The 13,863-nt window shown below is 43.6% G+C and overlaps 1 protein-coding gene across 5 annotated transcripts; it reads left to right on the forward strand.

Annotated features, from left to right (window-relative positions):
• Positions 1-485: 485 nt before the first annotated feature.
• inf2 (inverted formin 2) lies at positions 486-13,644 on the forward strand. Of its 5 annotated transcripts, XM_056393199.1 has the most exons (23): positions 488-702; positions 3,804-4,214; positions 4,906-5,021; positions 5,231-5,390; positions 6,216-6,249; positions 6,490-6,631; positions 6,872-7,004; positions 7,238-7,843; positions 8,196-8,341; positions 8,463-8,524; positions 8,644-8,746; positions 8,841-8,926; positions 9,064-9,164; positions 9,269-9,339; positions 9,429-9,536; positions 9,646-9,716; positions 9,807-9,927; positions 10,049-10,213; positions 10,412-10,514; positions 10,627-10,779; positions 11,092-11,961; positions 12,259-12,312; positions 13,073-13,644. In XM_056393199.1, the coding sequence occupies exons 2-22, from the start codon at positions 3,818-3,820 to the stop codon at positions 12,309-12,311; spliced, it is 3,801 nt and encodes a 1,266-aa protein (XP_056249174.1). In that variant the 5' UTR covers positions 488-702; positions 3,804-3,817; the 3' UTR covers position 12,312; positions 13,073-13,644. The 5 variants fall into 5 exon arrangements, with proteins under 5 accessions (XP_056249176.1, XP_056249178.1, XP_056249174.1 ...); XM_056393200.1 differs by lacking the exon at positions 12,259-12,312; XM_056393201.1 differs by lacking the exons at positions 12,259-12,312; positions 13,073-13,644 and having other exon boundaries at positions 486-702; positions 10,627-10,723; positions 11,092-11,537.
• The last annotated feature ends 219 nt before the right edge of the window (positions 13,645-13,863 follow it).

Genomic DNA, 13,863 nt, shown 5'->3' on the forward strand with positions numbered 1-13,863 from the left:
GTACTGTCAGAGGCTAATGTGTGGCTAAGGCAATATTCTAGGTCATTGTTAGCTAGCTTCTGTTGTGCTAATTTGTAGCTAATTTGAGCTTTGTTGCGGTAGCTATTTCATTTTTCTTGTGAACTTGTGTTTATATGTTTATTTGATTAAGTAGTGCGTTGTTAGTCCTAAAGGCACTGGTGTTCTTTAACTCGTGGTAATATAAGAACTACTTTGTTTTCTTTTTTTAACAAGTTAGCTAAATCCAGGTTTCTTCATAACTTTGGTCTATGTGTTAGATATTGTTTCGTTTTTGAGTTGCAACCATAATCCTCCTATTCAGTTTGTTTTTCGGCTGTATTTACAATTAAAGAACAAACAGGAAAAACCTCCGAAGGCCAAATCCTGTCTTGATCCCATATTGGAAATGTAAAACGTACGCATATATTTTATTCTGAAAGGTTTGACCGGATGTTTTAGCTCAGTATGCTGCACGTTTGGCAGTTTCTCTCAAGTGAATGAAAGCTCAGGGGCCGTGGCAATTTGAAAGCAGTGCCATCCCGATATCATACAGCAGTTTGACCTGCCACAATTTTCACAGGTTCCCGTTTCATCTTTCGTTGACAGAATAAAATGTCTTCTCCATGACTGCGAAGCGCTCCCGCACCTGAAACACACCAGAGGACGCGAATCTGCAAGTGTATATTTATGGAATAAAACCAGGTAAGGTCTCACACTCTGCAGATAGGTGTTCTTAAACGATGCAACAGTGTGTTAAGATGTGACCTGTGCGGATGCGATGGTCATTAGCGTTATTGTTTTTTTTTTTTTTTTTCCTGTCTTCCACTCGTCCAGTTACGTCCCTTGATATGTGGGGGGAATCGCAGCGCAAAGTAACGATGTTGCACCGTTAAATGTCGCTATTTCATGTCCTTCTCACTCACAGTGTGCTGATACATCATGCAGACTGGCAAACTGACAACAGTATCCTGGTGCCACAGTCTTGTGGTTCTATTAAGGAGGTGGTAATTTGTTCTTGCTTTGGACAGAATGAAGAGAAGAAGGCAGTGATGGAAAAAAAAAACACACACACACACACACACACACTTGAACTGAGGATTGCAGTTTAAAGGCTGTTTGGACCATATGGGCTGTCACTTGTGTTTTGTGAAATCAGTTTAATAATTGCTGAACAAATCCTCAGACAGTCTGGGAATAACGGAAACTAAACAACCACACTAGACCACTCCAAAATGTGTTTGTAGACTTTGAAGGCATGTCGGTTACTCCCTTAAATAGCAGAGAGGGGAGGATACTGGTTAAATGAGTACCAGATGTTCTTTGTGGGTATAATCATTCTGCAAATACTGTAAAGGGTTTTATGGTGTGGATAAAGCTTGAATTTTTTTTTTTTTTAATTACTCAATCCCCAAGGAACATATAATTCATATGTTAACATATGTTAAAGGTGTATCAACACAGTTATCAAGTCAGTGCTCATAGGTTAAAATCTAATGTCACAATAAGTATCCTTATCTCATATCTTCTTGTTAAACCTGGTATATCAGTGGAGGAGGAGGTGGAGGAAAACAAAATGACTTGAAAAATGTGTAAACTGAGATTCAATGAATTTCCAGTTAGTTTATTTACTCTTTTATTATTGCTGACATACACGGCACATTTGTAGAGGAAGTGCATGTATTCCCCTGCATAAGCTTTGCATATGTGTCGGAGGAAATAAATCAGTGGAGATGTTCCTGCGTGTTCCTTAGTGTTGAGGCAGTACAGTAGCAGTGGGCTGATGTGTGGGCGGCTTAACCAGAGGACTGACTGAGTAGGTTTGTCCTGTGTGCAGTGAATCAGCCTGCTATTAGTGGTACATGTGGGAGCTCTGGCAGACGAGGTCGGCAAATGACAGTTGCTTATATTTGAGGAGTGCACAAAGGAAAATGCAAATGTTGTTTTTCCTATTACTGCTGATCTTCGATGTTTGAAATGTAAGCCAGATGTTTGTTTATGAACAATATGTCCTCCTACTTGGGGTCAAAACCGTGATCTTGAGGAATGAAACTGAAATTTCAAAAGAGGAACATGAGTGGTCACACCAGCATGTTTATCTCGTGCCAAGTTTCCTGTCCCAGGAAAGTCCTTTCCTTCCCTCTGAAAAAGTTACTGTCTGTCCAATGGGGAGTACAGCTCACATGACACACACACACACACACACACACACACACACACACACACACACACACACACCAGCTTCTTTTAAGAGTTAGTCATAACTATTACTTTGCAGGAAAGTGCTCAATGAACCACAGTAACCTAATTCCCCGGGAAAATTCCTCAGATTACAAGAATCAACTCTCAACTTTTGTTCCCTGCTCACACTGAACATGACAGTACAATGTACTCCTGAATGTGTCTCATTGACTGTGGGCCGTAACGCTCAGCAGGCCTAAAGGGGGCAGGGAGCGTCCCCATCCATTTTGTGGCTAATGAACACAGCTCTTTGAAGAGTACTGAGAAGGCCTATTGTAGAAACCCCATTGTCTGACTGCTTGCTGCCACGGTAACACTCTCACACTGGTAGCTGGACTAAAATGCTGCAGTCAGAGCTAAGGAATGATTTGCCAGAATATGGAGAAAGAAAAAGTCTTGTTTTACTATCACTCTACTGAGTTAATAGTCCAATTTGTCAAATTCTTCACAAGTCATTACTTCTGTTCCCTGCAAATTACCTTTTGAAAAGAGAGAGATACAATCCATTTGCAAACAGCTTCTGACCATGTTTTTAGATTACAGAGCTCCTAACATGTAGAGTAGGGTAAGGTAGAGCTCTACACCGTCTGAATGCTAAAGGTTATACAGTAATCCCTTCCAGTGTGGCTCTCTGAACGAGCTCTCTGCAGAGCATTGTGTTTGTTCCTGCTCATCACTCAATGCATCTGTATACCTTATCCTTGCCAAGTGTGAAATCAACAACAGGAGACAGAGGAAGCACTCACACTGTTCATTTAAGCCGGACCACCTAATATCACAACTGCGGTACAGAGAGAAGGTATTTTTAGCCTTTTAGAGAAAGTTTTCCCCTTTTTTGGTCTGAACCTTATCCTGTTGATTTTATTAGAGTGTGGGAATGTGCTTGTACTTGTTAAATACAAAGTAGTGGAATATTTTTTAGAAGCTTTGGGGTTAGGCAGGTTGGTACAGGAGGGGGCCGTGCTCTGGGGATATGCCAGAAAAAGGGCACTTGTGGGATCAATGTGTGCATTCATGTCGATGCGAAACATCTTGCCATGATGTTTGTGAAACGTTTTTTCTCTACAGTCATTTCTATGTATTCACATTGCCTTATGAACATGCACGTTGTCTAGTGTTTATATCCCAGTAATGAGCATGAGATGCATTTATTTATGTGGTAAATTATGATACACACAGTCCAGACAACACAGAGTCTGGCTTTGTGCAGAGTTTTGATGAGCTGACGGTGAGCCTCTCTTCTCTTTCAAGCAGGATTAAGTTGGAATGTTTGGCAGTGCTGGTGATGACTGTACTGCTGACATATCTTTTACTCATCCACAAACTGCAGAGCTATCGCTTCCTATTCTGTTTTCCTTTCTGATAAGGCGTTGTTATGGCGTGCTTCCTGTGCTATGGATAGCAATGACGACACTGTATGCTGGACAAAAACCACTAGTTATCGGTGCAAACAGACACCATCTGCAGAAAAAAAACTAGCACAATTTCTTTTTGTGGATAATGGTTTCTAGAAAATGTCTTTTTTCATCTGCACCAACAACACTGTTTCCCTCTGTCCTCCACAGTCCTACCACCCATCATGTCAGGGAAGTCAGACATGAAAAAGAAGTGGGCGGCGGTCAGGGATCGCCTGGGCTCCTCGCAGGACTCCGATACCCCGCAGGAGGCCAACCTGGAGAGTGCTGATCCAGAGCTGTGCATCAGACTGCTGCAAGTTCCCACCGTAGTCAACTACTCTGGGCTGAAGCGACGCCTGGAAGGCAGCGACCAGACATGGATGGTCCAGTTCTTGGAGCTAAGTGGGCTGGATCTGCTCCTGGAGGCCCTGGACCGGCTCTCGGGGCGCGGGTGCTCTCGTATTGCCGATGCTCTTCTGCAGCTCACCTGCGTCAATTGCGTCCGGGCTGTCATGAACTCCGCAGCGGGGATCCACTTCATTATAGAGAACGAGGGATACATTCGGAAGCTTTCACAAGGTTGACTACACTTGCATCAGCCTTTTCATCTCGTGAAACATTGTCACACACTGCGCATTTTCCTGCATGAAATGTTCATCTAATTTAGGATCAGATTACAGATTAGCCTTTCCTATGAAAATAAATGTTCCAGTGGAGTAGATAATTTGGTCAAGATATTTAAACCATCCCATTAATTAAAGTAGAAAATATAAAAATATATATTTACAGACCTGAGGCACCACTTGCTTCTCATGTATCATTATTTAACATTTGTAGTATTATGTTAAGTTGGTCACTTCATTCAATGGTGACTCATTCTGCTGAGCTGAATTTCCCCGTCATGTGCTCAGCTTTTCATACAGGGATGAATCATTGAGGGCTGCTTCGGGAGAGCCCTAAAAATGTTGCGTCACAGTGTGTTGTGAATATTGGATTTCCCCACCCTCAAACACACACACACACACACACACACACACACACACACACACACACACACACAGTACATGTTTATCTCCGGTACAACACCACATCTGCAGAGGGCAAAGTTCAAGATGACTTGAGGCAGTGAAACAAAGCATCCCACTTGTGTCTAGACAGGGGAGGTCAGAGAGAGAGAGAGAGTGATAGAGAAAGGTTTGCTTTAAAAGAATGATATGGGAAATATGAGTATTCTACCTGTATTGATGTGTGCGATCATGACGCTCCGCAGCCTTGGACACTTCCAACACCATGGTGAAGAAGCAGGTGTTTGACCTACTTGCAGCCCTCAGCATGTTCTCTACAGATGGACACTGCCTGGCTCTGGATGCCCTAGACCATTACAAGGCAAGTAGTGAAATTTAAGTCATTTTTTGAAAAGTTAGGTTGCTGTAGGATCTACAACACATGATCTTAGATCATCAGTCTAAATAATAAAGCCTGTAACAGTGCCCTCTAGTGGCAGGTTGTGTGTACAAGCATTATAATCATTGCAGAACAGTCCTCCTCAATGATTCAGAGTTGATTACCTACACTGACCTTGTTTTGCCCTTCAGGGCTTGAAGATGCAGCAGTATCGCTTCAGTGTGATCATGAACGAATTGCAGGCGACAGATAACGTCCCTTACATGGTCACACTCCTCAGTGTCATCAATGCCCTCATCTTCGGGACAGACGACCTCAGGCAGAGAGATAAGATGAGAAAGGAGTTTATCGGTGAGTTCTCTGTTCAGCTGCCATTTCAAAATTAATCAGGAGTCTGGAGTCACATCATGAGCAAGGTCACACTGTGGTCAATTGTCACCACAACAGTGTCTCCCCTCTGCGCTGAAAGTGAATGTGGAGGGGAAAGCAGGCCATCAGCAGGAGCTCTATTACAAATATCTCTGTCACTGGGTCTGTCTAAGAATAGGTCTAATGGCCTCCTTATCACTGTGACAAAATGCTGGAGAACTAAGCAAACCTCAAGAGTAGACAGCATTGTGTACCTATGCATTTTACAACATAACTAGTGACTACTGAAAGTGTAAAGAAAATGTCATCACTCCTACACTGATTAGATCACACTTTGGTGATATGCCGTCTGAATGAAACTCACTAACCATCCATCCATCTGTGTTTTCTACAGCAGATAACCAGTATGTACTAGGAAAAAAACAGTATTAACTTCGGACTGGTTGTATCACCCAGATTTGAACCAAGCACCTTTACCCTATGAGGCACAAGTGTTAACCACTGAGCGACCACGCTGCCTGCAGAGCGCCACACTTGAGACAGTTTGACAAATACAGTTCATGATCTTCGCAGCTATATAAACCCTCCTACATTCACTAAAACACCACCCACCACCTTGGATCAATTAGCTATCTGATTGGCCACTCCTCTTTTGTGATTGCTCACCTGTGACCTCCTGCCAATTCCTTACACCTAACTATTTGCCACTGTGAAGACATGTGTGACCCCTTTTTAGGATAAACTTTCTTAAAAATTGATAATTAAGTGTTGTCATACTCAGATCTGTGTTTTATTGGTGTCTTGCAGGGCTTCAGTTACTTGATATTCTACCAAAGTTAAGGTGAGCCTTCCTTCTGTTGTTCACATTTCATTTTGTCTGAATGTTTAAAGCAGATTTTATGTAACAAATTAAATAAATATTGACTTGCTGTCATTAATGTGTCCATTAATGTGTCCATTAATGACAGCAATTTGTGCAAAGGTTGTCATTGCGTTTTCTTTTTTTCCCCAAATGAAAACGGCATTTAAATGTGTTGATGTGTCCCCATCAGTGATCTGTGTGTGTGTGTGTGGTGTGCAGGGAGCAGGAGGATGAAGACTTGATTATTCAATGTGAAGCTTTTGAAGAGGCAATGGCTGAAGATGAGGAGGAGCTGCTGCGTTTGTATGGGGGCATTGACATGAGTAATCACCTGGAGGTCTTCACTACACTCTTCAACAAGGTGAGAACTGACCGTCTGACTGGCTTCATCATCTCCTGTGAAGAACTAAGATGGTCCAGTAAGAGAGAGATTGGAGATTGAATGAATGAACATTTTGTTACAGACGTCCCACAATGAAGAAAAATATCTTTTTATTATCTGGATTAACTTTTTGTGGCTCTGGCTCATTATTTGACTTGGGTATGTAAACATGACACACCCTCCTGATTTGCACATATGCGTGTGTCCACGTGTGTGCAGGTGAGCAGCTCTCCAGCCTCTCTCCAGCTGCTGTCCATCCTGCAGACACTGTTGGTGCTGGGGCCGAGCCGCTCTGATATCTGGCTGGCTCTGGAGGCCATCGCTAACAGAGCCATACTGCTGGCCCAGGACTGTGAGTCAGCACTGAAGCAACAAAACATTCACCACAGGTCAACTCTCTGAAGAGGCTAATGGCTAGATAATGGCCTCCTCAGTGATTAATGTGTGGCTGCTGTTTGTAGCTGGTGACAGTACGGCTGAAAGCTTTTGTTTTAGTGAGACAAGTCGTTTCAGATGTGGTTCATCAGTGTGTGTGTGTGTCTCTCTGTGTCTGTGTGTGTCTGTGTGTTTGGATTTGTGCTCCAGCTCAGATGGAGTCCTGTGAGAAGATCATGCAGCGGCTGATGTTTTCCAAAGGAAAGAGCTGTGAAGGTCAGCATGAAGTGGACGGGCAGGTGGTCGGAGTGGACAAGGCTGTGCAGACGGATCTGGACACAGACAAGCCGGACAAAGGCACAACCTCCCCTCAGAAGCCACTCTGTGCTGCTGCTCCTCCACCTCCACCCCCGCCACCTCCTCTACCCCCTGGCATGACCGGACCCCTGCTCCAACCTTCTAACCAATGTCCGCCCCCACCGCCACCTCCTCCACCACCACCGCTACCTGGAGGGCTTGGCGGACCTCCACCGCCACCTCCTCCTCCTCCCTTACCAGGCATGCCCCCTCCGCCACCACTACCCTGCGGTCCAGGCATACCGCCTCCACCTCCTCCGCCATTCCTACCAGGGATGGGCGGCGGACCCCCACCACCACCTCCCTTACCCGGCATGCCACCTCCACCTCCTCTTGTCCCGGGCATGATAATGGCTCAGAGTAGCTACTCCCTGGGGTGCAGCGCACCCAAAAAGGGAAACCGATGTCCCACCCTGAGGATGAAAAAGCTCAACTGGCAGAAACTCCGTGCTGTTACTGGTGAGTTGATAAAACATTCTTGTGAAGGCTTGAATCATTTTTACAATCTGCCCTTGGTTCCCTCCATCTGTCATATCAATCCATCAAAACAGTATTCACCCCTTCAGGACATTTTATTTGTTTAAATAGAACATTATTATGGAAAGACCTCAGCAGTGGGGACATGTGCACACAAATGGCTCTCCATCTGAAAGGTCAACAGACCAATAGTTCATAATTTGGTGTTTAAGTTTAATGTGGATGTCGCGCATGATCCCCCTGAGCCTGAGTTTCAGCCATGGTGGGTTGTTGATACAAAACGGAACCACATGAGCTCATGACAGGTTACTTTCTCTCCTCCACACACACGCAGATGGTCACTCCATGTGGGCCTCGGTTCAGAAAGAGCCGCCTCCTCGGGAGCCGGACTACAGCAGTATTGAGCAGCTGTTCTGTCTCCCGGTGACCGAGCACAAAGACAAGGGGGCAGCTGCTCCTGTCAAGAAGGAGCCTAAAGAGGTGTGCTTGGTCAACACTCGACACTGCTCCTCAGAGCTGTAGCGCTCAGAACAAACACACCCGATTATCAAAGCTGGATAATCAATATGCCTCTCTACCTCCTCCCCCTTTTTTTCAACAGATTACATTCATTGATCCAAAGAAAAACTTGAATTTGAACATATTTCTAAAGCAGTTCAAATGGTGAGATATTACCCATTATTTTCACATCTGTTTTTATATATTTATATATATATATATATATATTTTATTTTTGGGGGGGGGGCTCTTTTACAACTAAATATTTTACATTTTCTGTCCAGCAAAAATGAAGACTTTGTAGCCATGATTCAGAACGGGGACCGGTCTAGGTTTGATGTAGAGGTGCTAAAACAGCTTCTAAAGCTTCTACCAGAGAAGCACGAGGTGCGTGGTAACACCTCTGCATACTCCAACTATAAAAATTGATGCACACTTGAAAATAACATTGCATGTCTGAGTCACTGTCTTGTGCCCATAGATTGAAAATTTGAAGTCCTTCCAAGGAGAAAAAGACAAGTTGGCAAATGTTGACCGCTTCTACACCTCCCTCCTCACTGTGCCATGGTAACTTTCATCTCCAGTTCTTGTTGATGAATTATGTGCGTGCTGTGTACATGATATTCTCAATATCCCATATCCCAGTGCTGCCATAATTGGCTCAGTGCTCACTTTGCTCTTGTTCGCTTGTCTCTTGCTCGCAGTTACCAGTTGAGGATTGAGTGCATGTTGTTGTGCGAGGAGACTTCATCAGTGCTGGACATGCTCAAACCTAAAGTCAAGCTGGTGGAGGAGGCCTGCCAGTGTAAGTAAACCAAAGGTCTTCAGCTGTGTTTTGCTGAAATAACAAATGGTATTTATAAATGACTCATTTCCAGTAGAATTAACCAGAAATAACTGTTTTCGCAGCTCTCAAAGTGAGCACACTCATGCCCAATTTCTGCAGGCTCATCCTTAACGTTGGAAATTTCCTCAACTATGTAAGAACCGCAGAGATCCTCTCATTTATATTTTACCCGATCTGACATTTAGACAGAGCTTGCATGTTTAATCATCGGTCTACTTCCAGGGAAGTCACACAGGGAACGCAGAGGGGTTCAAGATCAGCTCTCTGCTCAAGCTCACAGAGACCAAGGCCAACAAGAGCCGCATAACGCTTCTTCATCACATCTTGGAGGTACACAAACTGGTTCACAGCTGCCGTAACTGCCCCCCCCCCCCCCCCCCCCCCCCGTCTCAGCCAATAACCTGTTTAATTACTCCACTGTGTGGCTTATTTTCCAAAGGAGGCAGAGGCAAACCACCCGGAGCTGTTGGCGCTGCCAGACGATATCGAGATCTGTCAAAAAGCAGCAGGGTACAGAAACCTTTCACGTGTACTCCAGCTCATGTTCTCCATGACCTTTTTAACAGACATGTAACAAAAGGTTTAACACTTTGTCCTCAGAGTTAATCTGGACTCTGTTCAGTCAGAAGCCAGTGCCTTACTGAAACGACTGAATGAGACTGCCAAGAAGGTGTCCAACTCCGTGGAGGAGGTGAAGGAGCAATACGCAAAAGTTCTGGATGTAAGATGATGATCTGTGCTTTCTCTACAAATAGAATCTAAAAAAAAAGTTGAAAATGTTTTGGGCAACTGGATCAACATCCTAAATGCCTCTTTTTTCCCCCCCTTTTTCGTTGTTCCAGGGAAGTCGAGAGGCATGTCAAGCTTTAAGTGAAAGGTTCACTGAGATCGATAAGCAGAAGAGTGAGCTGGCTGTCTACTTATGCGAGGATGCGAACAAGCTGTCGCTTGAGGAACTCTTTGGAACCATGAGGACTTTTCGAGAACTTTTCATCAAGGCACTGAAGGTCAGGGGAGATACTTTGTTGCTGTTACGCCCCATCCTCTTGCGTATGGGGGTGCTGTTGTCTTTGGATCATGGGTATCGATATACTGTGAGAAACTCGAAAATGTTGATATGTTTCTGCCCCAAATGCTACAAAAACAGATTGCTATGTACATTTTGTACTTGGCAGTGAGTGACATCCTTTCTTTCATGATAACAGGAAAACAAAACCAGAAAAGAGCAGGCGGCCAAGGCTGAGAAGAGAAAGCAGCAGCTGGCAGAGGAAGAGTCCAAGAGACAGAAGGGAGAGAATGGAAAAATAAGTAAGAGAGAGAACGACCTTCGTTTCTTTCACTGCAGTAGAAAATCCCTCACCAAGGTGACATTTGAATAGCAATAGAGTTTGGGTTTGAATTTTTACACCTCTTTTTCCAGTTAGGAAAGGCGTCTTGCCGCCGAACGACGGCTGCATCATCGACCACCTCCTGGCAGATATCAGGAAAGGTTTCAGCCTAAGAAAGACCAGGCCAAGGTGCGATTCGGAAAGCCTCCCTTCTAGTGAAATGCGTAGCGATACCTGCCCACCTGGTAAGGACAAGAGGCTGTGGCCCCCATCCGCAGTTCCCAGCTCCGCTCCTGAGCCACTTAACTGCGAGCCACAAAACAGCCTCGCTGCTTTATCTAGGGCTCGTTTTTATATGTGCTTTAACACCAACCACATCTTGCTATTTTGGCTCCATCGCTTTGCTGCTTTGTCGAGCGACCTTAGCCTTCGTTTTCATGCAGAGCCTTTTACTGTCATGCATTCCGGCTCACTCCAAAAACACCATCCCATTTCAAAAATAGTAATTGTCTTAATGTATGCCTTCCATGCCTCTACTATCTGCTTCTCCCCCTCAGGATCAAGTGTGAAGCCTGCCGACGAAGAAGCCGCAGAAATAGCCACCATTTCCGCTCCCACCAAATCCCAGACAGAGGGTCACCAGGCCAGCACAGGCGAGGTGAACGGTTTCATCAGCCCATCAGAAGGGACTCCGCCAGCGCCGCAGAGTGCCGTGCCAGACGGACCAGCTGCAGCTCCCAACACATTCCCAGGGGAGCCAGCCGTGACGACACAGGCACCCCTGGAAAGACCTGTGTCGCTGCAGAAGGGTCAACACCCGGAGAACCCATCCCTAGATATGACACGACCTCTGCCTCAGGTTGAAGGGGAACAGCAACCATCTCTCACCACAAACGGCTTCTCATTAGATTCAACTGAGACCAGCGTCCTCAGTCCATCCTCGCTCTCAGATTCGGACCTTTTAGACGCTGTGTTAGACAGCACTTCCAGCCTGCTACCTGAGAAGCCGAACCATGAGCAACCAGCAGACATTAGTGTGAATGTTCAGATCAAGGAGTGTCCTTTACCTAAGACAGACACGAATGTGACACAGAGTAGTGAAAGCAATATAATGGGAGATGGGAAAGGTAAAACTAGTAATAAAATAACCCATTTAACAGAGACTGTAGGACGAGAGAAGGGCGGAGAAGAGCGAGAATCCATTAGTACAAAAACGCACACCCGAGATGAGGTTGTGAGTCACAAGTATTCGGACCCTAAAAGCAATGTGACCGCTCTCAGTGAGGACATTGAGGGGTGTGACGTCCCGGATGGACAGGAACCAGAGGATCTGCCATCAGTATCTGAAGAAATGCCTCCATCCCTAAAGCCCGAACCAAAGAAACAGCAGAGCCTCTTTAAACGAAACAAAAAGAAGAGTAACCAAGGTAATCTATTCATCAACTTCAATAAACACCATGTTTGGAATGCTAGCCTCTTGACGTGTCTTAAAGGGAAATCCTTATTTGTTTTGTTTTTACTGCATTTTGCGTTTTATATTTTATATATGGGCTATTTTAGTATATGTTCCTAAAGGGATTTGCATGATTACATGCATTTTATTAAAGAGTATGGTTGCAGTGTGTAGCACTTGATTTGCAGATTTTAATACTGAATGGACTGAAATCTATGGTCAGTTTTGTTTGAATGCTCTGTTCTTCCGTTTTGACTCTCTGACACACAAGGTAACAGTGGGAAAGGACACACTAAACATAAAAAAGGCTGTGTGTTGCAGTGAGGTAGGTCAAATCGGTGGGATGGCAAACTGTAAGCAGGACCATCATCCTAATGAACTCAATCACCGTCGAAACTTTGTCTCAAATAACACTTCATTTGTTGATCTAACTGGGATCTAGATGTCATATGTCTGTGTTGTCCAGCTTTTTAACACTCGCTCCCTTTTTTAACCCTTTAACTCAGTGGTTGTCAAGCCAAAAATCTTAACAGTATTTGCCCTAATGCACGTGTCTTAAGGTGATTCTAATGTCTATTCAACCTGGGGACAAATACTCTAAAAATACTACTATATATAGCATTTAATGGGTACAGTTAACATCAGTGTTCTGTTCTCAAGCAGCCTTGCAGTTTGTGACGTCATCGTGAAGTCATCGTGGACTGAGTTATCTCATGAAAGCTGTCACTTTTGTGTCTTCTCCTTCCATATTTTCTTGTCCATTCCCTAAATCTTCAACTGGGCCTGTTTTTTGTTTTTTTAATTGTTTAACAACACACTTGTGTGCTTCCTGTGAAGTGTGCTTTATTAATCTGACTTTGATGAAAGATACATGTGCTGTAAATGTATTAAAAATGTTTTTATATCTAAAAAGAACAATTTAAAGCAGATGTAGTCATGTTTGCACGCCAAAGTATCGTGTGAATACATTTCTCTGCCTTTGAGTTTTATATCTAGCTCTAAATATAATGATTTTAAAGATATTAAAGTATTTTATTTTCATATATTTTGATTCTATCCATTCATTTTAGCCTTTGTTTCCCTAGGTGACCGAAAAAGGAGATCAAGAGGAAAAAGAAAATCTTAACTTCACAGAGGAGTTCTGAACTGGAAGGACTACAGTGTATTTTATTTTGTGAGACTACATGAATATTGACTCCTTCAGGAGGATGCAGAAGTCTTCCTTTTGCAATGATTTGTTTTTCCAGACCAAGAAGAGGTAATGCATCTAAAAGGCTGGGACCTTCACAGAATGGATGTAAACATGTCACTTTATGTAAATGAATTGTAGTCTTTGTGTATATGAGTGCTTTTGATTCAGAACTGTTCAAAAAAGTAGAGAATATGCTTTGTATGTTTTTTTTTTGTATAATTGTTGTAATATGCATTGGATGTGTTTTAAGCTTTATTTACCTTTCAGCACCTTTGGAAAGGAAGATGCAGTGTTTGGTGCAAGATATTTAATGTAACACATCTAATATTGAAGTTGCTTTGAATAATGTCTTAATTTCTTTATATATTATTCAGATAATCTCTAACAGGAAATATAAGGACAGCATATAATGGATTGTAACTTTTAATGTTAAGTCAATTTTAATAAAAGTAAATTTACTGTTCAGTTGTTCTTATCAACCTGTTCAGACAGATGGCGGTAATGGGGCAACAAATTCAATTAGAAAAGCCTTATTGTGCAGGCTACACACTGTGAAAGTTACAACAGGCTTTTTAATAGGTGTATCTACACTCATGCAACCCGGTTACTGTTGTGTGACGCCTGTATTTTCCGTAGCCTTAGAGACAAGCAGCCCGAGCACAGCGACGCACTCCTGCGCGCGTG

The sequence above is a fragment of the Seriola aureovittata genome, chromosome 13, assembly GCF_021018895.1.
Source record: "Seriola aureovittata isolate HTS-2021-v1 ecotype China chromosome 13, ASM2101889v1, whole genome shotgun sequence".
Classification (NCBI taxonomy): Eukaryota; Metazoa; Chordata; class Actinopteri; order Carangiformes; family Carangidae; genus Seriola; species Seriola aureovittata.